Here is a 27,700-nt window from a genome sequence, read left to right as displayed (position 1 = left end):
ACTTGCAATGCGATATTACTTCTCACGATTTGTTGTCTACAAGTTCAGATGGGTAGTTAGTCCATTCGGAAGCAATTTATCAAGCCAATTTTTCTGCAGAACAACAGCCGTGGTTTTTTTTAATAATTTTTCTAGTGTGCCACAAGCCAATAAAGTTTGGGAACCACTATCATATCCCATAAGAGACACACGAGTCATGATTGTTACGACAGGGCTTGTTCATGGAAAATGTGCCCACTCCTGTATCATACAAGTCTGTTCGATGTCACACAATGTTGGCCGGACACTAAATTCGGCAACAATGCCTTATGAAGAATAGCTTACATCATACGTGCCAGATGGAACTGATTCCAAACCACATTTAGTCACGTGGCCCATTATTTCCTCTCCGGGTTTCATTTACACCCTGCATCTTGGGCACAGGACTATTCAGAGCCGGGTATTTTGGGGTTGGGACATATCAACATAGCATTTTATTTCAAGGTTCCATAGCCAACAATCATTTTGGCAACGCACTTCACGGAGTCGCATGTTGCCGAAATGTTACGTGTCCTTACAGTGTTAAACTGCCCAGCACCACACTGCCGGTTCCTAATAGTCGCACTCCCATCGGCTTCCTTCGAGCTTTATTTCATTTTGAAAACTTCCTTTCCACATTGTGCAACAAACTCGGTCTCAATATGTCTTGCGATTTAAATGGTTTGGTGTGCCATAAAATATCATCTCTCAGGGGTTGCCAACAATTGGTCTAAACCGAAATGTAGATGACAAAGCTTTTCTTTTAACTTTCGTCACTTCTTCACAAGCACTTCTCTGTGTTGATGCAGAAGAAAGTATGTTCCCCATATTGTAAGATTTCGCTGTAAAATTCAACAATAACGTCATTTTCGAATCGGTTTAGTATGGCAGAAAGGGAAAAATGCCTCTACCATTGAACTGTCTTGAGAAAATTGGTCTTTTCAAAAGGGCGTCCAGCTGGTTTCTTTTCTGTTTGAGATCTGCATCTGTCTCAGCATAATCTTCATCATAAACTAACAAGCCCTCATCCAATTCCATATCCATCTCGGCAGCGGCCTTACTGAACCAATCATTGTGAAGACGAGCCTGTAAAGTATAGACATCAAAACAACAAAGAACCAAGCAAGCCTTGAATCTCTGCACAGCAAGCAGACACGCGCTGACCTTTTTGCGGATATGTTCCAAGGAATCGATTTCTTTAGCTACATTGACGATCTTTCTCATAGCCGCCAAAACAGAGGTGCTGCACGAAAATTCAGGAATACCATCTTCAAATTTCATTGACCGGCAGAGTTTGTTATACATTGGCATTTCTTCCGGGCTGACAAGGAGCAAGCTCAGTCCCTCCTTTCCTGTGGAATATCGTTTTTATATGCGAATCTTAAATAAAAAGACCAATTGATTTCACGAACCAGTTCTAGCGGAACGCCCACTCCTATGTATATAAGTTTCGCAAGTTCTTGGAGTCTGATAATGGATCACGTGACCCACATTCGGTATGTCCAGCCCTGAAAAATGACATCATTTCAAAATGTTCTGTCCACCCCATGAAAGTGTTAGGTTGTCTACAGAAACGATGTTCACCAAATTTGGCTTAATTCCAACCAGTGGAAGCGGAGTTATTGCCGTCAAAAAATTGGGATTTGAATAAAATAGTATTTATGGTATTTACCTATAATAAATAATTAAATTGGTCACCGTAAATACTATTTTATTGATAATGCAAATTTTTTGACGGCAACAACTCCGCTTCCACTGGTTGGAATTCAACCAAATTTGGTGAACATCGTTTCTATAGACAACCAAACACTTTCATCGGGTGACCAGAAAATATTGAAATTTTTGGTAATTTATTTTTACATAATAAATAGAAACTTTGTTCTCCTGTAGCTATGAAGCTAGTGGCTGGAATTGAACCAAGTTTGGTGTGTAGGCTTAAATTAGGTAACCTAACAATTTTATCAAGTAGCCAGTACAATTTGAGGAAAAAAGTCTTTTTTGAAGAATTCTAATATTCAGTCGCTGAGCGATCAAGCCTAAGAAATACATCCCGCATGCAAAACAAATCAGAAAAACAACTGAATGCACCTGAAGGAGTGAAGCTTAAAGTATGTAACTAATACTTCATAGCAGCTGACACCGATTGTAAGACCTCATATGTAGAATAAGATACATAATCACACTAATACAAAACGAGCCTGGGCGTGCGTATCTTATTCAACAGCAGTGTTCTCAACAAGTTTTAGAAGCGAGCGGCAAGATGCTTGCAAACACATACCTCTTGCAGCAACATCACTTGCGATCATAATAGAATTCGGATTATCGCGAAATCTTTCAAGATGCTTCAGCCTCTGTCTCTGCTGCATCTTGGCGTGAAGGTGGAGTGGGTTCACAGAGAGTACCCCAAGAACTCCCGTAATATGAAATATACAGTCGATGCTGTTTGTGAAAATCTGTTAAAAACCAAAGTCATGGGTTCGGAAATCAAGTGTGATGACTGTGGATGCCTGGTATCGCAGACTACACACCAGAGTTCTTCCAGGGTACGACCGAATGAAGTAGTACATGTACAGGTCCTTCTCTTCGTTGCTGCAATTGATCCTGGCCTCGTAAAGACTGGCAGCCGTTCCATTTTCCTTTCCATAAAAGAATGGTTCGATTACTGTATTTGGCAGCCGTGCAAAACATCATCGGCAGCAGATTTGCAGACTAGATTACAGTACTTAACAATACACCAACAACTGGGCCCGGAAAGTATCGCATTAGCCCAGACTGCTACCAGTAGTGAATACAATACTAAAAATTCAGCCAATTTGTGCATCATCAATATACGGTACTTACAGTTGATAAATCCACGACTAATCTTTTTTCTTTTACCCCTGTTTTTTTCATTAACGTCTCAAGCTTTTTCGTTTTTGAGACTACTTTTGCTTTGGTCCTTAGTCTATTCGGCATGTCATGGACGGTTGTGAGTGTGGCGGAGAACACGAATGTTTGTCTTTTGGACTGCAATCCGATACATTGAATCAGAACATAGTTTCAATCGGTGTAGGAATTTATATACGTACCGAGTGCAAGTTTATAATTAAAATAGTGACTATTGTGCCAGCTATCACTCTCACCTTGTTCGACTCTCGACAATTTATCACTTCCAAGATTTTGACGAGTTCATCGAAGTGGCCTTTCTCCAGCATCCGGTCAGCTTCGTCAATAACCAAGTACCGAATAAGATGAAGTCTGGAGAGGTATTCATTACCTGCAATCAGAACAGTTTGCCCTCTTTTATTCTAATACTGATTTCCAGACTTAGTAATGGAAGAAACATGAAAAAGAATGATCTGACAGTAGGTCAAAACCAGCGTTCATACTCATACAGGATTTGTATTCAAATATTTCAAGTCTGTAATCACTCAATACGACAGCTAGTCGACATATTTGCGGAATGCTATACTTAGCAATGAATTATATTATACATTGAATAATTAAACATACAGCAAACTGCATCATGAAAGATCACTAGAGATTGAAATACAGGCCAGGGCTTTGGAGCCGGAGCCGGAGCCCGGAGCCGGAGCCGTGCATTTTTACCGGAGCTGGAGCCGGAGCTCTATATAAAATTCAGCCGGAGCCGGAGCTGGAGCTGGAGCCAGTTATTTGAGGGGTAGCTCCGGCTCCGACGTATTTCATAAGATGCTATTATATATGCAACAACCATATCTGCTAAGTTCACCGAATTCAACAGCAGGCCTTCGCGATATTTAGAATCTTTTCCTCTTTGGCGCTACATTTTCCGACTAACCATGTTCCTGGGGGTTTAAAAGCAGAGCATTCGTATGTTCAATGTTCAATTTTTATACATGAGTGCCGAACCTCGGTATGCGACATATGCCTGCGAATATTGTGGGTATTCGGCATACCCGCAATTTCATCATCAGCACAACCTTGTTGGCCAATTGTATACGGTTCGAAAATAATGATCACTATGTATTACGCGAAATGTGAGAGATGTTCAAAACGTGATTTCGTTGCTCATGCCGATATGGCGAGCACGAGCCGAGAAATTCCGTCTCATCATTGCTATGAATCGGATAAGCAAATACTCGTTTTTTCGTGATAGTTCTTTAGTCGGGCCGCAACAGTGGACAGTGTTATTGCGAGTACGCAATTATGCATGCTAATTGCAATTCATTACTTCGCATCATTGTCATCTCCAGTAAGGATTTTCGAGCTTAATGGGGGATGGCAGAAGAGTAGGCCAAAACCCCATAGTATTCTATGTTGGAGACAAACTACTGATTTGATACGCGATTTCCAATTTGTAATCATCTGTTTCGTAAACTTGTAAATGTGCAATGTGCATACTGCATAGTTTAATTCGTTATGGGGATGGCGCAATGTGCACGGCACAGTGTTTTTTTCGATTATTCGATTCATTTCAACGGGAAAATATTATTCCGATAAACTTGATCGACACCGGATGGACTGGTAACGAGTGCACCAATATCGAACGTCAAACCATTGGTCATTTGGTACAAATCGAATTTCTATTGATCACGTCGTTATATCCGCCCATTTTGCCCTTACTACAGGTAAAGTTTAATAATAATCGCACACTTAAAGATTGAATTAAACTGTATGGTAATGGTAATGGCCTAATGGTAATGAGTAAAGTGCCAGTGTTAAAACACCGTATCAGAATTTTAATGCTGTGGCACGCAGTAAAGTGCTTTTCTAGTTTATTGTAATATACGACGATTTACTAAGATGTGACTGGACCCTGGATCTGCCAATGCGTCGAAACTGATATTTTAGTCCAGTCATCAATAACATCCCAAGTACCGCGGCTAGACTAATCACATTTTTGGTTGGCCTAGCGAGTTCACAATCTGAGCAATTCAATTTCGATAATATAACAGAATTTCGATAATATAATGTGAAATTAGCTCGCGGGCTACTCAAAGCCTTCTCGCGGGCCACATATGGCCCGCAGGCCGCGGGTTGTTCACCCCTGATACAGACAGACACCTTCGATGGTTTTCAGAGCCGGAGCCGGAGCTGGAGCCGGAGCAGTGGTAATAATGCTGCTCCGGAGCTGGAGCCGGAGCTGATGTATGATAGAAGAAAGCTCCGGAGCCGGAGCTGGAGCAATGCAAATTTACGGCTGCTCCGAAGCCCTGATACAGGCCATGACAGAGCATAATAAACTTATGATTTCAGTATATTTGTCAATTGTTGCCGCTATAAATAGACAGTAGACACGCTATGTTCTCAATTACCTAGTAATTTTAGGCTTCTATAGAAATAAAATATGCAAGAGATAATGAAGCATTATCACGAAGTCTACGCGTTCAGATTTTGACACTTGGTTGCTTACCCTTCTGAATTAATTCCCATAGTCTACCAGGTGTGCCAACGATGACATCTGGTTTTGAATTGAGTAGACGCTCTTGCTTTTGTATTGACATGCCGCCGACAATAGCAACAATTTTAAACCCGCAATATTTTCCAGCTTTAGTGAGATGCTCCTTCACCTATACAATACAAATTGAAGGTAACTTGCATTTGAATACTTCAAAAAGTGTCATTTTTCCAAAATGTTGCAACATAACGAAATGATCAATCAATCACTCAATCATTTATTTGTCACACCAGCAAAAATCCGGTACGGATCAGGATGACGACGAGGAGCGGCTAGGTCTTAGTACACAGTCGTCACCTGTAGTACATGATAAACACAAAAGAGCAATGAACAAGGCTGCAAAATAGGGACTAATTCGTCCTTCAAGTATGACACAGCCACAGTAGCACAGCATTCATATATTTTGTTTACACATATACGTTGACACATAGAGGAGTGTCATGGAAGTTGATACATTTGCACAAAGTAACTATAAATAACAATATGGGATACCTGTATTGCAAGCTCCCGCGTTGGTGCCAGCACAAGTGACAAAAGTGACTTTTCTGGTGATTTGCCGTTTTCATCTACAGGACACTCGAAGTCGTCTATTATGATCTAAGCAAATCAAGTTGGAAATCAACGGCAATATTCTTGTTCATAAGAATCAAAGCATCGCACATTGTCCTCTAGCAGTACAAGCTCTTCTTGCGAAGGCAAGACTATATCGATGCCTCTCCTCTTGTCCTCCATCATATGATATAGGAGAGGAATGGCAAACGCCAAAGTTTTGCCGCTACCCGTTTCGGCAGCAGCAACAATGTCAAACTTGGATTGGATAGCTGACTTGATCACCTGCCAATAAAAAACTTGACTCAGCCATGTGAAACTATCCTGAATCTTGACGAAGATCAGGTTGAATGAACTTCAAAATAACGCACATTAATCAGGACAGGACATCGATAAAAAACACAAGCACAAACAGGCATCAGGCCGTTTCAGACAACTCAGTCCGTATACTAAACGTTATCAGCAATATTGCTAGTATACTTGCTGTTAAGCCCGCTATTCAAGCTATATGTTAAGCAATAGTAACAGACACATATAATAACACATATTTTTTCAGGCGATATACAGCACTCTGCGCTGTAAAACTTTCAATGGGCTTACCCGACTCTGTATATCTGTGGGATTACTGAAGTTCATTTCCGCTAAAGCTTTTATGACTTCTTCAGGAACCAGCAATGCGTCCCAAGCAGACATGTCCATGTCTTCAGGTGGTTCGAATCAACAAAAAGTTGTCAGCCTCGAAATATCCGATACCGTAGGGTTGGTGCAACTGTATACTTGGATTATTTGGGTACAACGAGTGAAGCAATCTACATCAGTGATACATATTCGCAAATAAATACATACGGAACACACACATAACATATCCAGCCGTTAACCATCGAAATCATACCTCCTGGCCAAAGAATAATGAAAATAGTCAAATAAACTAATTACGTACGTACCAGCTTTACGCGCAACGACAAACTTAGCACCAATATGGTGGCCACGCAAATCAGCGAGTAGCGCTCTCCAGTGTTTATACTATAGCTCAGTTGTCCCACCATAGTGTCCTATATGGTGTCGACCATGGAAAACTGAATGGGATAGAACGGTAACTGCGTGGCCTGTCAATCATTTACGGTTGAATAACAATCTGTAGATAATGATCAATCAACCCAGAATGTTTTGGTGGTATGCTGTGATGCTGCGGCTTAGGTAACAGCCATACATCGCACTAAGTAAGTGTCATTATTATCGTTATCGTGACTAGTCTAAATCAATTTTCATGTAGTTATAATGACTGTACGTCGCTATCAAGTTGAACATCGACTCCATTGTCGTTTGTAGTTTCTAACATGCTATGGTGCGATACGATGTGTAGTATTTAGGCTGCAATGCTACATGTTTGAATTGCATCATAAATTGTATAGTAATTGGTTATCCGACCAGCTTATACCAACTCCGATCATTTTTGATCCATCAATACAGGATAGTGTTTAATTATGTCGCTAGCATCTAGAGACCAGGAGTTCCCAAACTTTTTATAGTCGCGATCCCACCTCTCAATTTGGCGTGCTGGTTACTAAAAAAGGCCAGTGAAGCTGGCGACTATATTATGTGCGCAGTAGCTCGTCAACCTCCTTCCTTAGATTCAAAAAATCAATCAAGAATGTATATATATTAGTATTTTGAAGCGATTTCTATCTATATCCAATCGAAGTAGCGTAAGTTAAATAGATAGAAATACAGACAACCGAGCGAGATAGTGTAATGGTTATGCGTCCGGCTTCTCGAGTGGTAGGTCGGGTCATACCAAAGACTCGAAAAATGGTGTCCGCAGCTATCCTGCTAGGCGCTCAGCAATCACGGATAGCATGGAGGAGAAAAAAAACGGGGGCGCAGACTAGATGACCTCATGGGGCCGTATCGCAACTCCGTCGCCAAAGCATCTCGATGGTGCAGGCGAGAAAGAATATCATATCGCTCTCTCTCTCTCTCAGATAACGATCTACAAGTTATTATTCGACTGCGCCGAGCCTGCAATTGTGTATTATACTGTTAGCGCATCTGCATAGCTCTACATGCACTTAGTTCTTACTGAACGTCATATTGATTTTTATTATGCTCTCGACACTTCGTAGTTTCTAATATTCTCTTGTATTTTTTTCAGATTAACACATTCTATCTGCCCTATTGACTGTCTCCCTGCGCATCTAATGATTGTTATCAGTTATGAACACTAAAATTTTAGATATTGTTGACTGCTATTTATATGTTTGTAAGCCTCTCATTTCTCATCCATTCAATAAATAAACTACTCTCAATATTCATGTGCATTGTGCAGGATTGTATATTGACGAATTAAAAGGAATCTTGTCAATTAATCAACAACTTGCTAGAGGCTTGCCAGTTCTGCAAAGCTATCCGGGGCGCACCGCGCAGCTGGATAGATGAAGACGCAGATACCAAAGTATAAACACGGTTAACATGAAAGATAGCCATGACCCTTCATATCCAGCAAATGGGTTGGGTGTCAGTGACAGTTTCGGGTTTTTCAATATCAGACATTGTAATATCCTCGTCCATCAGTGCACGGTCTGTGGCGTTCTGTTATGACTTGTCGATATTGGACATTTTCATCTACATCTGAAAAATAAAATCCTGATGATCACAGACAAGGTAGGAACAAGAGTAAATGATGAGATAATGTCAGCCTGGGTGGAATGGTTTCAGTCGGTAGGTGAACCTCCATTATAGTTCTTGGCAGGGTTGTAATGTCGGACTTGAGTGGCCATTTTTTGGTGACTCGAGTCATTTTCTGAAAAACAAAAAATTACTCGACTTATTGCACTCGAGTCATTGCGCATGACTCGGACCAAGTCATATGACTCGAAGTTGGGTCTGCTAAGATGAAATGCCTATAAGTATCAATCATGCTATTATTATTTCGTCTATCAGTACTGGTACTTGAAAATGCTACCAGAAACTGTCGAAAGTGAGGAAAATTAATATATTATGAATGCGAAGCATTCAATATCACTGGGCGGAGTTGTGTAAAAAGCGGGTTCCGCGTGACATTAACTGGGAGCCGAACGGAATCGAGTCTAAACACTATGACTCGCACTCGACACTCCACTCCGTGACTTGGATTTCACTCAGTGGTGAATTTAAAATGAATCGAGTAAAAACTATAAAAGTGAGATTGACTTGTGACTGCGTTACAACCCTGTTTCTTGGCATGAGTAACACAAATGTTAACACCACCACTGCATCAGATTTGAACAACTAGGAAAATTTTCAGCTTTTCCAAATTATATCAGAATTAGAGCGATGCACTTTTTACAAACTAGACTAGAATTTGAATTAGGAGTACACAGTTTTTTTTAAAACCGCATCAGAATTATAGCTACACAGTACACAGTATTTTAAAATTAGTTAGATTAGACAGAATTAGATGACATGCTTTTCGGTCTAATAAGTCTAGGTAAACAACTAGTTTGCCCTGTATACAGATCACAAGAAAGCCACTTAACAAATCAGCACAGACCGATTCAAAACTTGGATTAATACCATCCCATAATCTCAGACATCTACAAAGATCAAACTTACCCTAAGTAGCCTTCAACTAGTAATGATGTTCAGCATTAGCACAGGTTGCAACAGATGCTGTCCATTCGAAGAAGATATCGTCTTCGTGCCAGCGTCATCACCAAACATTCTGTATTGGAGCGTTACCATACGTCCTCTTTTAAGAGGATTTGCCCTCTTTTTTGACTTTTTTGAAAGTGTCCTTGGAGGACGCCCAAATGTCCTCTTTTTTGAGAATTGAGGTAAAATATAAGGCCGAATTCGACAGAGACATAATCAGTCAGCACTGCAGTAACGCTCCGGCGGCTATTTCGAGAGCTCGGCCGGAAAGTTGACCTTTGTTTTGGCAATCACCTGATAATGTGAAGTAAAAACTGAGTGAAGGGAAAGTGCGAGAGGCCGAGTTTGCAGTGTTGGGACATTACTGTGTCAAGGAGTTTACAAGTCATTCACTACATAACGTTATCAAGGCACATGCCAGATGCTGTCAATAATTACATTCAAAGTATTTTAGACAAGACAAGTTACTTACGATAATAATAATAATAGCACTTACTTGGCCCGTTGTAAGCTGTTACGTAAGCCGGAGAATAACAGCAAGCTATTTAAAGATTCTAGCTCTACTGATTGTTATTCAACCGTAAATGATTGACAGGCCACGCAGTTACCGTTCTATCCCATTCAGTTTTCCATGGTGTCGACACAAGCAAATCTCAGTGAAATTGATTCACGTCACAATTTCCATTTGGCTACAGGCAATTTGACGGTCATTTTTGACCGGCTTGCCGAGCATTAAATTTGGAAAAACGGATATCAATCGAAAGCTGATTCTGCACTGATTACGAAAATATAAATTTTATTCCGCTTGCGACCCTGGAACCCCCACAATCAGCCTCTAATTTTTCATTGTTATGGAGATTGGCATTGGGACGCAAATATATTTCGGTATACTACGGACCATATGGTTCTATTCTATCAACACCTTTATTAGCAAAAAATAGAATTGGCAGAATTGCGATGATTGGCCTGTTGAATATTTTATAAACTGCTAAAACAGCGGCGTTATACCGACGATGTATGTTGGCATATTGCTTGATTTCTTTGATTAAGTCATAATCTGGCAATATGGTCCTGTATATGCATTGTGAGGAATACAAGTGATTTAACCGTAAACGCAGACGTTGAAATTTTGTTCATTATTATTATATCGCGATTTGCGATATCGCCATTTGTTAGAAATGTGCGGAAAATGTGCCATTTTCCAGAATCGCCTCGCGGGCTGGATGAAACCGTCTGGCGGGTGGGATGCGGCCTGCGGGCCGTATGTTTGACACCCCTGGTATACACTATACACGAATGGAGTGGAACATAGGTCATGAATTGAGCCGTCTGTAATGTGAGCTCTGGTGATTGCTACTTGCTAGGGACTGCAATAGATTCCTACACGGGCCGGATGAAATCGTCTGACGAGCCGTGTCTGGCCTGTCAGGATTGTGTTTGTTAGGTCGGTGCGGCTATCTGGTTATGTGTTTTAATCAGGTCCGAAAAACATTTTTTTTTGCCCCCTATTCCGCCAAAAAAAGCACTGATCTTGGGCCCACCATAGGGCAGTCGATGTAACTTGTTGGGCACTTACTATATGCATTTGGCTGTTAAATTTTATGTATGAATTCTGTCAATTGCCCCCTTCGTCTTAACGTTGTTTACCGCCACTTATCATCTACATTCGGTGTCCGTTTACTGAGTCAGCTTTTCTCGACTAAACGCACGAAGCGCGAGAATTTTTCTAGAATTCATGACTCAATCGTGCAATATGACCGGGAATTGCATATATATTGCTATAAATTTTTATCCTCTCTCTATGCTCACGTAATCTGATTCACCGGTAGAGCTGAGTAAGGTGTGTTTGAAAAGGTAGCACACCTCAATAATAATTAAACATCTCTGGGTGCATACCCGTTGGCAGGAACGAAACAGCACTTCGTCAACCCCCCCCGCCCAAATGAGTCGTGGCCTCCCATATGGTGATACACTGACCCCCCCCCCATCAAGCTGTTCGATTTAGCCACGGAATTACAGAGGTACCGCTCATGCAGCCGGCGCGAAGTGCAAAAATGTTAGATCATTCACGATAACATCGGTCAATAAGATCGGGAATTGCATATATATTGCTATCAATTTCTTTTCCACTCTGCTCACATAATCAGATTTACCGGTAGAGCTGAGCGAGGTGTCTTTGAAACTGTAGAGCCCGTAAATAATAATTCGTTACATGATGTTATTTCGTGACCTCCTGTCTGCTATATCAAAAAATATAGAATCGCCCAAACGTACTAAACTAAAAGATCACACGATTTCAGATTGATATTTCTTCTCTGGCATATAGTTTTTCTCTGCGGGATGGTAGGCTATTTCTCTTGTGAGGTTCAGATTGCCAAAACAGGAACTTTCGGCGCCAGTCATTTAGGCGCCTATGGACAATCAAACCTATATGCATTTTGTATATATAACGAAGTTTTCGGTCAGCATCAGTGCAGTCCTTTTCGGCCAAGGTTATCTAGCTGCCGATCGTTCAGGCACACTTCTTGGAGTCGCATGTTACATGGCACAAAAACTTTGTATGTCTTGGTGCGTCGTGGCGCGCTAATGGCCAACGCCGGTATGCCCATTTCTATAAATATTGCGTATTTTTACTTGGGGGAAGAGTACCCAATAATCAAGATATTTGGCAACTCGAAATCGCACCAGGCGCGAAAAAAAATTGAAAAAGTTGCATAAGTTTTCAACTAATACACTATAATTTATGCTAATTCACGAAATAATTTTTGGCCCCCTTCGAGCTCAGCCCCCCCCCCAATTGGGGGGTTTGGGGTGCGGCAGTTACGGCCCTGCTGATGCCCAGTTGCATTAACTCGCGCGCGGTGCGAAGAAGAATTTTGAATAGCATAAATCCGCTTGAAAATAATATTGTTTATGTTGATTTACGAAAAACTTTTGAGCCTGCTTCAAGCCTTCAAAATTCCGGACATTTACGCATATTTTAGAAATTCCTCCCGGACACAGATTTTTTAGTGAAATTCCGGACATGTCCGGGAAATTCCGGACATATGGCAACCCTATGTTAAACCCATTTCTTATAACTCTGTTTGGTGATATCGAATGATTCGCATTGATTTTCCTCACTTTTATCAGTTTCTATGGTCGCAATTTCAAGTACCAGTACCGATAGACGAAATCCCAATTGCGTGGTTACTTTACTATTCTTCGAAATTACAATGAAATGTCGGTCTTGGCCGTCTGAGTCTCGAGTCGTATGACTTGATTCGAGTAATGCGCAATGACTCGAGTCCAAGTTGAGTCAATACACAGATTGACTTGAGTCGAGTCGAGTCATTTCCATATTTTGAAAAAATGACTCGAGTCAAGTCGAGTCATCAGAAAATCGTGACTCGAGTTGGACTCGAGTCGAGTCATTACAACCCTGCTGCGCACAAAAAATTCAATTGTATATTGAAGTTCTGTACCTCCAAGAAGCTCCTGTTCAAAAATCCGAAGTGATATGATCGCAAACACGAGATCTGATTATGGCAGTAGAATGCAACTACCTGCAGTGTGAGCAGTTCTGAAAAAATATAGAGACTGGGTATATATACGGAGCAAATGTTTTATTAATATTTACCTCGGAGCGTACTATTCGGGGCACACAAGTAGAAAATGGATAGAAATGGAAATAAAAGTCCAGCGGCGTACGCAATCTTGATATTCCGAAGCGCACGATAGCGCATGTACGACAGCGCGAGCTATAGGGTTGATGTAGGTTTCTCTTTTTGAAGATGACACACATATTAGGCCTATATATAACTCGTAGCGAACCTGTGATTGCTGATGAGTGACGAATTTCATCAAGTTTCCCCTACTTGCTATATCCTAGATATCAAAACTACTCAAATATTTTCTCCTCTCGTCTTTTGCTTCGTCGTTGGCAGTGGGCCCTTGTTTTCGTTTGCGCTGACCAGAGGCGTGGGTGTTTCGAACTGAAACAAGTCTGACAACTCGTGTGTTGTTTTTCGTCAGTAGGAAATCATGATTAGAAAACATTAAAAACATATTTAAACATGTTTGTTTAAAATTGATTTTTGTTTGATTTAAATGAAAGCCAATTAGCCATGTGCTTACCTTTCAACAGTCTTGCTCGCTTCGCGACCAATAGTGACAGAAGAGTACCCCTATCCCGATGTGTCTCTGAGATTTCCTCCGTCCCGTTCTCTTTACTGTGGTCTGTCGATTGTTCGGCATCGCAATCACCGATTCCTCTTTCTACAGCGTCGAGATCAATATCCTCAAATCGCCGTGAACTCCCGTCATTGCCATTGCCGATGCTCTGCGCACAGGAGGGTTTTCTGCCAATGTCCTCGTCATGCAGAGGCGATGGGGAGGCGGAGAATGAGGACGTTTCACACGTATCAGAATTGGACGAAATATCTATACTCATGATCTATATACGTGCTTTTCTCCAACTTTACTATTATATACGCCGTGACTTTACGTTCACGAATATCTTATATCCTATAAGATATAGCGAGGATATACTTACTATTTTTACCCAAGCATTTTGACCCGTTTGGATGCTTTATTCAAAGATAGTGGCTCTAAACCTAGGGATGTTTGCCATTATTCAGGGGTTCGCGAAGATGTTGAACGTCATCAGCTTCCAAAATAGGCCGTGATTAAGTCTGGGCAAATGTGCCGACGTTTAATTAGTAATCAGATAATCAAATTTGGAGCTGGGCCGCGGCAAATTGGAAATGGAGTCGCGACCATAAAAAGTTGGAAACCACCGGATGTGCGGTGTTTATATAGCTCAGTGGTGCAGTATGGGCACCGGCATTAGGGCTGATAAATAATCTTATCGGTGTGACGTAACATGACTTGACGATGTACAGTTACGCTCCTTGCATTTTCGAAGTCATCATCCTCCACCAGCTCTATCGCTAACTCTGATCATGTGGGCGGTGAGAGGATCAAAAGTATATAGTAATATATGGAAGAGTCAATATTATTGACATACTTCATTCAAATCATTTAACGACCAGATGCATATAGTATGCCCATAAAAGTTGCATCGATTACCCTACGGCGGGCCCAAAATCAGTGTTTATTTGTGCGGGAGGGGGCTGGGAAAATGTGACTTTGGCCCTATGGTTACAACTTACAACCCACAACCACATACTCCTGAGCCAGATCGCGACCGCCTCTAGTCGATGGAGAAAACTTTCCTGGTGTGGCGTCATTTTGATCAACAATGTGCTCATACCTCATTTTAAAATCCACTAGTGGGCGCTAAAGAGCATCCAGAATTTGTCCCACATAAATATGGTAACCCTACTCTATACTCACAAATCGAGCATAGGGTATTGACGCGATATAGGTATCTCCTAAGACAAGACCTTTAGCGGGAGTAGCGTGTAAACTATACAAATTAGGTGAGGATACCGCAAAACGAATTCGATCAGATGTGCAATGTGCTTCTGCTCCAATTTTTATTTATTAACTTCATAACGTTATAGGCATGTTTGGAAATGCGCGTACCTAGCGAAGTAGGATTACTACTCAATTAGTCTACTAGCATATATTATAGCAAGAGCTGTAGAATTGCAACTTCGAGGCACGCTCTTCAAAGGTGTACATTTCTGTGCATTGCACATAAACCCGACTTTAGCAATGATCTTGTGTTTCGAAATGCAATGGCGTCACAGAGAAACGTTGCGCTGTTGATACTTTCTATAGGCGCTTTGGTATAGTAGCGAGCACACAAATTACCAGCCTTTCCTTGACTTGTTAGGGTAGAGCTGGGTCCACAGAATTCTTGGAATTGGGTTGCAGTGTCGCCGACTATAGGTCCTAATAGCGATTAAAGCAGCAGTCGGGAAGCTATGGCTCTCTTGGATATAAAATATGACTCTTTGACAATTTCTTGATTTATGATGCCACGTGCTACCGCGGTTCGTCTGTGAACGTCAACCTCTAAATTTCCGAGGTTCACACACAGACCGCGAACGTGAACCTCACGTTCACACTATCCCTATAATATATCCACTTCTTCTTACGGAAAAAACGTTGCTAGTTAAGTGTAAAATCCAGCAATCCATATTTCGAGGCACTGTTAAAATTGCCGACAACGTCACAGAGGCATAGTTCAAAATTGGTTGGAATGTTGCTAAAGCCAAAAAGTCAACGTGGGAAAACGGGGTTTGCGAAAACTTTAGCGAACCGTGCGAATTACCTGTTTCCGGAATTTAGCAACAAAGGACAACATCACCTGGCCTTTCTTGAAGCTACTGTTGTCTGAGTCAACCGTGTCCAAATGAGTATCAGTAATGTCAGTCGATCTCTTATCTCAGTTTCTGAAACAAGCTGCTGTGTACGTAGGCTACTTTAGCCGTCTGGAATGACGATCTTTAATCGAGGACCATAAAAAAACTGGACAAAGCTGAATTCTGTAATTATTCATGGGCTCCAGTGATGATGGGAAAGGAGAAAAATCGGCTTCACTTACTCATGCCTCTGAAAGATAACAAATTCACACAGATAACAGCAACTGCAAACTTGCGAACACCCGTCTATTTATGCTTTAGAATGCACAAACATGTATTAAACGTCCGTATACGACTGGTAAATACAGTGAATTTAATAGTAGCCTATGCGATTACATGGTAATAATGTTCTGCGGCCCGCAGCCCTTTTTGGATTTTTGATGTTAAAATGTGCCCGTTATACATGGAAAGTTATAAGAACCCCTGGACTTTAAGTCAAGTCGAGTATATTCGAACATCACTAATAATGACGCCTTGATGTCTGGATTTCAGTCATCATGTCCCTTTATGCGACCACAACGAAAATAATGCCTTAAGTAATACATCGCATATATCTAATACATCACATTATAGATAATTGCAGCATGTTTTCGACCGATCTCAATTTCAGTGCACTTTGTGACTACGTTGCGGGTTGATCAAGACTTGTAAGTTCATTCCCAGAAGTATCGGGACCATAATTTTCATTGATAACATGAGTCTTATTGGGATGGTGGGCATAATTTCAGTACTCACTAATCGACTCTAACCATTACAAATATTACTCGATTCAGATTCCAGTAATAGTATCATATATGTGTCCAAGTCCTATTTTCGATACATTTGATGGAGAGTGTAGTCCGCTGTGATAGTCGTTCCTCGATGACGACGCAATCTCGAGAAACAGGAATCGTACACGGCGAGGTGTATTCTCCACGCATCGATGTCGCGTTGTGAAGTCATGGTGTGCCGTCTTCAATCACACCGGATTATTTTTTGGTTAAATTCTTGATTTTATAACGGAATACAAGTCTCTTCAAAACATCTTTCGAGTATTTCTTTCGAATATTCATCCTGGCGGCGGCTTTGACGCTGGACACCGTAACCGGATTTAATCGCTGGTCATTATTCTGCTGATCTCTGACCATTCGCGGATTTGTAGAACCACTGCCAAGATCGGGCGTCGATGCCGCTATCTCATCCTGTCTTGTTGACTCCACCACATCGATAATGTGCTCCTGTTGACCGTCCTTCGACTTTTTATGATCGGAGAGCGTTCTCTTATTTTGATTTCGCGGTGTTCGCCTGCGCATACGGTTATTGTCCTTGCTCGTGAGGCCCCCGTCACGGTGACAGCATAGCATGCAGAAGTCCAGCAACCGACACAGTTGATCTTTTATCCTCCAGGGATTGGGGAAGAGGTTCATGGGAGGCGGGCGAACGACCTCGCGCCGAATGAATCGAATCCACACCGAAGTCCTGTGGAATTTCCAAGCGATTGCTTCGTCCTGGCTCGTGTCATCGTAGGTATTGCTCATCATGGCGATCAGCATGTTTAACATGACGATGATGGCCACCACGTGATAAGTAGCGACGAGCGATCTGCCTATGTTACCAATGAGTTCACAATTTGACAGTAGCAACTTTAGGTCAACGGTGATAATATATATAGATATAATATTATATATATATATCTCACCCATGTATTCTGTGTATGCATGCTTTCCATTTAAAGACATTTTGTCCAAATCGAACAAGTTGAAAAGAGCCCAGAAAAGGTCACGTATGGAACCAAGAATGGATGTAAATGCGATTTCCTTCGTACTGCAGCTGTCGGCAAGATTCATACCTTGGAACAAACTTCATCCGTTAGTTTCACCTCGCTTCACGCGACCTGCGAGTTTTATGGCGACGTAGATCACGACGTCACGTTCGAAAAACCCTGCTACCTGTTATACCAGCGTGTACTCAAAGGTGGCGTGGACACTCGGAAAATCACGTGACTGCCACGCCCAGATGCCTTTGACGACACTGTTATTTTCGATCCATCTGCAACAGTAAATAAAGGCAAGGTCGCTATTGCTCTTTGTTGATTTTGACTATGTTCCATATCGAGTTGGAAGACAGGATTTAGTATGATATGTTTTTATGGTGTCATCTAGCACTGTACCAAGTATCAAGGCTGTGACTCAATGATTAGCGCAGTAATTTCGCTGTCGAAGTCTAGTGTCTAGTTCTAATAGATCAGCGCGCACCGATATATTGCAGACTTCTATAACGGAATTACCAAGCTAATCTTTGAGTGACAATCCTGGGACTTACTGCGAAGTTGGATAACACAGCCAAGATACACCATACCGAATTTCGTCATCCATCTCAGTATGGAACACTTTCAAAATTCACATTATACCAATATCAAATTTTGCGAAAAATTCTGGCATCTGGGCGTGACAATCACGTGATTTTCCGAGTGTCCACACCACCTCTGAGAACACGCTGGTTATAGTACGCCTGTGTAGATACCAGCATGTGCCACTATATGATCATTGATCACATAATTTCTTGCAATTCAACCATCGTACAACAGCTACCAAAACACCTTGAATGGGCCACACAGCATAGCAATAAGTTTCCAATTTGTCGCTCTCTTATTCCACTATAAAGCAATGGTTCTCAACCGGGGGTCCGCGACGCATTTTCAGGGGGTCCGCGAAGCCTCAAAATAGTTGATAACCTAATTTGTATTTTTTTTATTCGGAAAATCACGAGGGAGTTTAGCTTCATTACTGTTGAAACTCCAGTGCTCACATCAACAGAATGGTCATCTGAGGTGAAATATCCAACTGCGCCGACTCATTTAGTTGCTAAATTGCCAATAGCCTATTGATACAAACATTTTGCTGTTTAGAGATGTTTTGTTGGGGATTGTGGGAAAGAAAAGTTGGATGAGTAAGGTCAATCACGGTGACTTTGAAATGTTTACAAAAATCCGTTTACTCCTGTGATATACATAACAGTTTTTTCCTTAATAACTTCATGATAAGCTGATAATGACCAGGCTTGACGTTATATGTTCATTAAAAGAATTTGTTTGTCAATTTTGGTGCCATATTTATTGCGGTCATACCCAAATGTCTCGTCGGAAGCGTTACGCGTTATTATTACATTCGCCACCATCTATATTTGTGGAAATGGATTTTCGGCACTCGTTCATATCAAATCGAAAGCGCGGATTTTCAAGACACGACCACGTATTTCAAGAAATGCAGTTGCAGAATTCGCTTTGAAATAATAGCAGTCAACCCAATTTCTACATGACTAGTATGGTCTTATTTTAAAAGTGAAGGCATTTTGTTGCTGTTCATCACTAACCCTACAGTTATGATTAGCACAGAAAGGGATGACGATTGCACGATAATTGAGCTAAATTTGAAGTAAAACTTCGTTGGGGTCCGCGGGGGTCAGTGACGGTCCGAAAGGGGTCCGCGAAGACAAAAAGGTTGAGAACCACTGCTCTGAGGTTCTTGCAGTAACCATTTTAAAGTTGCGACAGCCGATTCTCTGCCGCCAGAAAGAACAACAAAAAGAGTTCGTGTATCATCTAAAAATAGTACATTGAACGCTCTCGTATTCGACATTTCGTGCTGGTGACGTCATATTTTGTGTTACGATGGTTGATATACGATGTTCTTTTGAATTCTCTACTAGTTGCTGACGATTACCCCTGACGAGTGTCAGCCGAAAATATTCGGGTTCATTTCAATATGAATATGCTATTTTGCTATTATGCTATTTGTTTCGGTTGTACCATTACACCAGCGTATATGCCGTTCGCGACTGTTTACTTGGATGGCGTATATACCGATACTTACTTTCATTCCTAGAACTTCCACATATAAATCTGGATCCCTCTGCGGTCCCATAGTACCAATAAAGATCCTTTAGCCCGAAAGCGAAGGCTCCTAGTACCAGAGCGAACAGGCAGAGAAATCGGACAATGTCATACAGCATTTTTCCAAGCGATATTTGTAACGGACCTATAGAAGAATATATCACGTAATTTGACGCATTACGGGATCAGTTCACATATGGAATGAACACGAGCTTTCATAAAACGGCCGGTGTGAACACGATGGTGGACAATGGACGATCACTTCAAGCAGCAAAGTTCATGTCGATAGGAACTTCGCATATGTCATAACATAAGGCGGTTTTATGTAGAACCCGCAATTAATTCAACAACCAGTTTCACCGCATATATAAGTGTATATGATAAGAGATAGCTAAATTTTATTAATCTCACCCAGGTAGCGGTCAGCTCTCATCAAACCAAGCAAACGCAGAAACAGGAAGATGTATCCAACAGCCTGCATACCTTCTCCAATTAACCTTGGCTCTAACGGTCCCCACTGGTTCCTACTTACGTGTTCAGTGTCCGAATGCAACACAGCATCACAAATCCTGGGGTATTTAAAATTGCAAGAAAAATTGTTGACAGGCCAGGAATACAGAATATCCGACATTAACCTTATCACCATGTTTGCAGAGAAAAGTGTAAGCAAAATCAAGTCAGCGTAGTTCCAGATATCGCGAATGTAGGCTTCAAACCCTCTGTTTAGACACTCCTGGATTTCCTGAACCCATTTGCCCACAATCCATAAGAATATGAGCCATTCCAATTTAGTGACTGGTTGTCCTTAAAATATTGCGGGGTAAGCACTGCAGTACGCGGCGTGTCGAATGTCGATATAAGAGATTCAAGGTTTCACAACACGACTGTGACGTCACAGGAAGATCGGCAGTTTTTCGACGTTTACGAATTTCAATTATTCCGAGGTAAGCAGCACGAGATGTGTGGATAATGATCATGGGCGGGAGATCGTACGCATTTCGTCGCTAATCTCAGATTTAGTTTGAGATGCGAGATTAGGATATCAAACCAACACTTTGATTCAAGATTGAAAGTTCTCAGCCTTTAAAAAGTTTTCCAAATGTCCAATGTTCAAATCAGCCAAGAATAAAAAAAACATACATATTTCTAATGCTCACCTAGTTTATCAAATTCTACTTCTCGCACGAGAATTTGTGACAGCAGAAGAAGCGCAAACACAATATCAGACATCATGTGACAATAGAATGAGACCACCGGCAGCAGAAGTAGTTCTGAAAAACAAAAGCTCGATCAAAATAACCGCGTATTCTATCATGTTATCATACGAACAGTTACCTCCGAGCGGGCTGTTGGGAATGAATACGTAAAAGATTGATAGAATCGGAAACAGCAGCCCAACTGCGTACACTATGAGTTGAATCCGTAATAATGGCAGTGAGTGGTAACGCATGTACGATAGAGCGAGCTGAAATCGTGGTTTTCTGTTGACGATAGGTATTACGAATTCCGTAAAGAGTCGCGTACCTGAGACTGTTGATGAGTGACAAATCTTATTAATTGTTCATGGCCAGCTCGTTCCAATAGTTCGAAACTGTTCATATACTTCCACCTCTTCTGTTTGGCACCTTCGATGAAAGCCACTACTTGTTCATTCTTCTTTACTAGCGGCGCTGGTCTTTCGAATTGAAATAAATCAGACAACTCGTCAGACGAGCACACCTTCGATATTGATACATTGTAAATAATATTGATATATTACTATAAATTTGCATTCGCTCACAAAATCGAGAAGAGAGCACATGTATTTCTCGTAATTACATCGCAATTCTCCATAAAAATCGCTGAATTCTCGTTCTTCCTTAGCGAATTGCCGCAATTTTCTAACTTCCTTGAGACAATACTTCATGGGGTTCGTGTGATTCACCTAAACGTTTATGAAAAATAGACGAAAGATGGAATCAGACTCAGTTTTATTGACATGTGAGGGGTCCTGGTCATATTCGACTGTTTGACTATGGTGTAGGCCTATACAGCAGATGGTTCTCACGCTGAGGACTAATCTAAGTAGACACGTTGCCACCTGAGCGTAATGTGTATTCTACAAGTCGGAATCAGTCTGACTTGCGTGCACACTGCACATTTGCTTGATTTTGACTGCAACCGAGTGTTGAACAGTTCACAGCTATATAGCAGAGGATCTAGATCAGGGGTTCTCAAAGGGTGGTGGGCCACAGGAGCATTTGAAGTGGCCACAAAGCTATTTAGAAAAGTTTACAATTTATGTAAGTTTAGTTATATTTGTTATGTTAATCGCTAAATATATATTCAATTCATACGATCTAATTATACGTCCAGTCAAGAGATTTATGTCAAAATCGGGCCTAGTATTCTATTTCCTTCATGACATCGGCTGACAACTGACAACTATATAAATTTCGATCTCTGCGTGACTGCTGGAGCGTGATGCAACTGTGTCAATGTCAATACATTACAGCTCCATTACGGTGGCGTTCTGAAGTAAACGGCTGCGGCCAAAATTTTTCTTTCGTTTTGTCCTTCAATTTGAGACCGCATCATTTTTATAGTGCAGTGCCCCTGAGTTGACTGAATGTATGAATCTACGGACACGGACATTTAAAACAGCTGGGGATTCCCTCTACCTCGTGATGTAACGTGATATATGCTGGCTGAGCTCGAGCAAGAACAATCATTCTTCTTTCATTGGCGGATTCCCACGCTTCTTGTAAACCTTCGATCCAATCTTTTACCTCCTGTAAAACGATCACATTATAAGTAACTGGTGGCACTCAGTGGTATTCGAATTACTTGCCGTTAGCCGATGGCCGTATTTATGAAGCATCGACAACATTCTGTAGTTATTTCCGTGAGCAGCCATAAGCATCGGCGTCATACCGATGTGGAAATGGTAATTTTTCAATTCGATCTTGACGTTCGTACATGCATCATAAGCAAGAATGAGTTTCAGGCCTTCAATGAAGTCGGCATCAATGGCATGGAAGATGCTCGGTCCCACATCAACCTGAGTGAGACAAACACGAGTTTTGAATCCATTATTTTTCTTTAATATATCGTAATTCTTGTAGTATCGTGTAGAGATGAAAATGATCATAAACATTATGATGGTAGCCTACCTATAGGCTATACCAGCAGTCTGGATACATCACCAACTACCTACATAGTTTCTGTGTATACTCTTACTCCATGTTCTAACAATTTCCGCATCATGGATTCGTTCATCGTATCAATTGCTATGATAAGCGCTGATTTGAAGTCCTCGCCAATATAGTTTTTGTCGAATTCGTTGAATTCCGCACTCCTGATGTCTTTGCTCATGTTGAATAGAGCGTCTATTTCGCGAAGCATTCCGCGACGAACCAAAGCCAAGTAGAATGTATTGATGGTCTCTCCGCTGTTATGAAAATCGCAAAGAGTTCGCAGGAAAAGATTATTATTATTATTCACTATTTATGTGTATCGGTTCAGGTGCAATTTAGTCATTGGTGGATTGCAAGTTAATCAGGTCAGGCCTACAAAGAGGATATGTACACGGTTCTCGATATCGTGATAATTTGGGATCGTGTCGAACCTAACCTATACTTACTAACTAACTCACTTACTTACTTACTTACTTATGCGCCGGGCCTATCGGCCCACAAGCGCACAGTAATCGTGTAAGTTACACAATTTAGCCGTTACTTCGCTGTTAGTCACGTCGTATAAGAATGTAATTCGTCAATAATGTTGGCCTAATTGCATATATTGCTAACAATTTTTTATCCTGTTTCAGCCCACGTGATTTGATTTACCGCTGGAGGTGGTGTCTTGGAAAATGTTGGGCACGTCTTTAATAATTTCGCATCTTCGTGCGCGCCCATTGTTATTAATTATTTTGCTGCGTACAGTTATTCCGTGACGTCCAGTCATGGATGGTCGCTATAGTCAAGAGATACTAGGGTCGCCGAATTCATCAGATCACACTCAAAGAAAAACTTCTTTCGTGATACACACACGGATCTAGTGGAAGTATAAGTAGCGATTTACAATTAAGTATATATTCTACGCCTAGTTTTGCCTAGAAGTAAAAGTAAAAGTATAAGTAAAAGTAGTCTTAAATCGTAATCTCACTTGAGGAAGTAGTGCTAGTAGGCAAAATCTACTTGAATAACTTCGAAAAGTACTTCGTTACTGATCACCTCCGGTAGTAACGCGATAATGGCCGGCGACGAAATGTCCGAGCTTAATAGTCACGCACCTACTGGTTGCACGCACTTAGACTAAATCCTCCCATCGGCCTCAAGCGATATTATGACAGCCAGCCTTTTCTGAATATCATGCATTCATTTTATCGGCGAGGGGGAGTAGGCTATGTACATTTAAATCAAGAAATCTGGTGAATATAAATACCGCGAGATAAGATTTGACCCCTTTGAGCAATGAGCATGAAGATGGGCGGTTTGAGTGGCGGCTGTTCTGGCCTTGGGCATGGGGTTTCGCAACATATATGCGATACCTGATACCTCCAAATTGTTACTTTTATCGTAGGAAAATTTTGCGTAAGTTTGAGCTGAGCATGTGCGCACTGCGCAAATATTTCTAGTCAAAACGGGTATATCAGAGCTCTCGAAGTTGTCAGTAGATTATCGTAATTGCTGTTCTACACTAAAAATCTACTGAATGCTGATCCGGTTTTTACATATTTCTGATTCACGTCCCGCCTAAATGGTCTGTGCTAAATTACGAATTAATAGACTTACTCTGGAAGACTGGCAATGCATTCGCGCACTTTCCAGTCGGCTTTTATCTTCGTCGCTTGAGATCTATTAAGCAGACTCTTGTACTTGTGCATTTTCTTCCTCATCTCCCACAGTTTCGCTGGACTTGGTTGGACGGGCGTCGACTTGGACCGCCTGTCTAGAGTAACAATACTATAGATTCTAGGGAAGAGGTGGGCACGTAACAATTTGAAGCGGCGACTGTGTAAATGTGATAATGGCAACAAATTGTCCAGGTCTGTTCCAGGGATTGTGCGATCAAACGGCTCAATTTAACGTTCGGCATGCGCGAACGGTTATTATTCGGAGTTTCCCGTTCACCAACGAACGTTGGCAGGTTATAGGCAATGTTCCCTCTAAGCTGCGCACGTGCGCAAATGCGCAGTGCTGAAACGGTCTCTGCGCACAGAAAATCCAAGCTGCGCACAAAAAATCTGAAGCGATGATTTTTTTTTACTCGAAGCGCACTGTTCTACAAAGGACCGGGCAAATGGGCAGAGTCGTGAAAAATTAGAGGGAACATTACCAGGGGCAAATAGTGTTATCGCTGAAGTCTGAAACCGAGGTACAAGTGCTGCCCGTAAAGGCAGATATTGCGCTCTGCGAAGAAATGAAAATTTGCAATGACGGACGCCTCACGAAAGAGATTTTTCTTTTAGTATATGGTCTCGTACGCGTGAGCGATACTGATATCATTTCAATAGCGCAATCTTTCCTGAGAAAGGCGAATTAACATGGTTTGTCAAAGTTATAAATAACAATGGGTTATTAGCTCGAAGTTAGTCTGCGAGAAACTAACGAATAATATTCTCCGCGTGGCATGAACATTGCATAAGAATTACTGTACAATTACTTGCCGTGAATTTTCGAATTCATCACTTCCATCATGCAAATCTGATCACGTATGGTGAGACAGGATATTATGCAGAATATGCAGGTATAAGCACCAATATTGTTGAAAAAATCCATCCCCTTGCAAACGTTGATCGGGAAATGCTTTAAGTGCGCACTGTAGGGCGTTGAATTACATCAGCTTTTCAGCAGCACAAATTTTGATTTTATTCGATTCGTTTAAACGGGAATCTTCTGTCGATAAGGTTATACGCTAATATTGTTCTTGCTTCAGTCAGACTTGAATATTGGTATCATTTTGGTCCTGATAGTATTGAGTGCATTGCCGGTATTAAGACGTCACATCAGTGTTTTAACGCGGTAGGCCTACATCGATCGCATGTATTGATTTGAAGGGCGCCCTCGTGCGTGTACGTACCAGAGGTGGTCAAGTTAGTCACCGTCGCTATTTGAATAGAAGTAAAAGTAACGCCGGAATTTCAACTCAAGTAGAAGTAGGAGAGGCGGTTCGCAAGTAAGTAAGTAGGTAGGCTATTCCACAGATATTTTTGCCTAAAAAACTGAAAACTGTCAAGTAGAACTAGAAGTAGTATAAAATTATAACTACTTAATTGGTAGTGCGAGTAAGCAAAATCTACTTGAAGTACTTCAAAACGTAGAAGTACTTCGTTACTGACCAGTGACCACCTCTGGTACGTACATCTACTAGTAATCTACATGTCACCATGCTCATGGACTCATTGTGACGTCACAGATAGTCACATAAAATTACGATTCGGCGTCTATAGTACTTGCGGTTACAAGCGTCCATTTGTGTCACTTCATGCGTTTGGCTAGCAGCTTACCTGTGTGGCCAACGCTAAAAAAATGACTCGCTAGTTCTGCTTGTCACTGTTTATACTGATCGCTTTTAATGAAGGCAAAACCAATGGGTAGCCTAGTTTCTGATGCTCATACCCTCGCCAAGCCAAATTATTGAGAAGTGCGATCCGTTTAACAAGGAATGGTCGGCGGAGCATGTGAAAACGGAAGACAAAACTAGGTACGCCCGAAGACGTTCAATTATTATTCAGGGATCCTACCTTTTCCAACGCACCTGACTCGATCAGCTCAACCGGTAAATCTGATTACGAAAGCAGATAGAGCATAAGAATTGATAGCAATATCCCGACTCTATCATGAACTATAAAAAAATCCCCGCGCTGCGCGCGATCAGGCGACAAACCCACTAAACGGACACCAATTTAAATGATGAGCATCGGCAAAAAGCGTGTACCCCAAGGGGGGTCTGGGGGGAGAAGCCCCCCAGAAGCTTGATTTATCACCCTATGGGGGCCTGGTTGCGCAGTGCTGTCCAAGGGCCTGCGCAGTGAGTTGGCGTGTTTGCGCAGACTCGTAAAAAATTAGAGGGAACATTGGTTATAGGCCTACTTTGTTGACATTTTTTCTGAAATAGCAGTATTTTGCAGTAATTTTAACGTGAATGATCTTGTGTGCTGTAAATATATTATCATGCGATAAGACATTTTATTAAAGTCAAATCGTTATGAGTGATTGTACCAAGCGTACTCTGTTTGACGAGTGATATTATACTTCGGCAATAACTTATTGAGACACGGGCTTTCCAATGCTACTCCTGACGAATCAAAATATAACACAATTCAAATCGGAATTTTGCTAATGCTAGTTGCTAACACGGCCGGATATATCTAGCTCGACGTGTACGGCTTGACGTTCAATTGCTTGAAATTAGCACAGTGAGGTCACGTGACGTCATAGGTTCGTGTTCACATAGAACCCTCGATAAAAGTTAGTGTTCACTGCTCACACTGCACAATGCACATCAGTGATGAGCGGACTGTAATATTTTTCGGTCCAAGTCCAGTCCTGAAAATTTTCAATTCAGTCCTAGTCCATCCTGATCCAAATTTTTTTTCAAAATTTACTGTCCAAGTCCAGTCCTGAAAATTCTCAATTCAGTCCTACTCCATCCTGATCCAAAAATATTTGCCAGATTTTCAGTCCAACTCCATCCTGATCCAAAAAAATTTCAAAATCGAAAGTACAATTCTAAAGCTGAAAAAACAGAAGGACATGTTAGGTCGGTTATAAACACTGCACATCAAATTCGTTTCAATTCCAACTTGTAGTAGCGAAGTTATTACAACACAAAAATTTTCAATATAGTAAAAAGCATACACATTTTTTTATAGTAGCTGCCCGTCCCTATAAAGTTTTGTAAGAAATTGGTCCT

The 27,700-nt window shown here is 41.4% G+C and overlaps 2 protein-coding genes across 11 annotated transcripts in view; both read right to left on the bottom strand.

Moving 5' to 3' along the window:
* Positions 1 to 609: 609 nt before the first annotated feature.
* LOC145450060 (ATP-dependent RNA helicase DDX24-like) lies at positions 610 to 7,038 on the bottom strand. Its single transcript, XM_080328537.1, has 12 exons — positions 6,587 to 7,038; positions 6,098 to 6,271; positions 5,930 to 6,034; positions 5,393 to 5,549; positions 3,141 to 3,274; positions 2,860 to 3,024; positions 2,547 to 2,654; positions 2,297 to 2,471; positions 1,431 to 1,526; positions 1,183 to 1,370; positions 930 to 1,104; positions 610 to 860 (listed from the first exon to the last, which is right to left on the bottom strand). Exons 1-12 carry the CDS (start codon positions 6,683 to 6,685, stop codon positions 727 to 729), a joined length of 1,710 nt encoding a protein of 569 aa, XP_080184663.1. The 5' UTR covers positions 6,686 to 7,038; the 3' UTR covers positions 610 to 726.
* A 1,264-nt stretch (positions 7,039 to 8,302) lies between these two features.
* LOC145450056 (short transient receptor potential channel 4-like) overlaps positions 8,303 to 27,700 on the bottom strand; it is a 41,847-nt gene continuing 22,449 nt past the window's right edge. For 2 of the 10 annotated variants that reach the window (XM_080328514.1, XM_080328523.1), the window contains exons 4-20: positions 24,577 to 24,733; positions 23,021 to 23,231; positions 22,632 to 22,841; positions 22,462 to 22,572; positions 21,582 to 21,725; positions 21,326 to 21,520; positions 21,137 to 21,266; positions 20,959 to 21,072; positions 20,437 to 20,605; positions 20,213 to 20,370; positions 19,782 to 19,946; positions 17,609 to 17,758; positions 13,733 to 17,515; positions 13,236 to 13,601; positions 13,081 to 13,178; positions 9,578 to 9,910; positions 8,303 to 8,786 (exon numbers count right to left, since the gene is read on the bottom strand). In XM_080328514.1, the coding sequence (XP_080184640.1) occupies positions 16,899 to 17,515; positions 17,609 to 17,758; positions 19,782 to 19,946; positions 20,213 to 20,370; positions 20,437 to 20,605; positions 20,959 to 21,072; positions 21,137 to 21,266; positions 21,326 to 21,520; positions 21,582 to 21,725; positions 22,462 to 22,572; positions 22,632 to 22,841; positions 23,021 to 23,231; positions 24,577 to 24,733 (2,531 nt within the window). In that variant the 3' untranslated portion in view covers positions 8,303 to 8,786; positions 9,578 to 9,910; positions 13,081 to 13,178; positions 13,236 to 13,601; positions 13,733 to 16,898. Of the gene's footprint in view, positions 8,787 to 9,577; positions 9,911 to 13,080; positions 13,179 to 13,235; positions 13,602 to 13,732; positions 17,516 to 17,608; positions 17,759 to 17,858; positions 17,959 to 19,781; positions 19,947 to 20,212; positions 20,371 to 20,436; positions 20,606 to 20,958; positions 21,073 to 21,136; positions 21,267 to 21,325; positions 21,521 to 21,581; positions 21,726 to 22,461; positions 22,573 to 22,631; positions 22,842 to 23,020; positions 23,232 to 24,576; positions 24,734 to 27,700 lie in introns of those variants that run through there. The other 8 variants (XM_080328521.1, XM_080328516.1, XM_080328517.1 and 5 more) reach the window with 8 other exon arrangements.

The sequence above is a fragment of the Botryllus schlosseri genome, chromosome 11 (assembly GCF_051294905.1).
Source record: "Botryllus schlosseri isolate E-star chromosome 11, Bs_hap1, whole genome shotgun sequence".
NCBI lineage: Eukaryota > Metazoa > Chordata > Ascidiacea > Stolidobranchia > Styelidae > Botryllus > Botryllus schlosseri.
The sequence above is the reverse complement of the archived record's forward strand: the minus strand, read 5'-3'. Positions and strand labels throughout refer to the sequence as shown.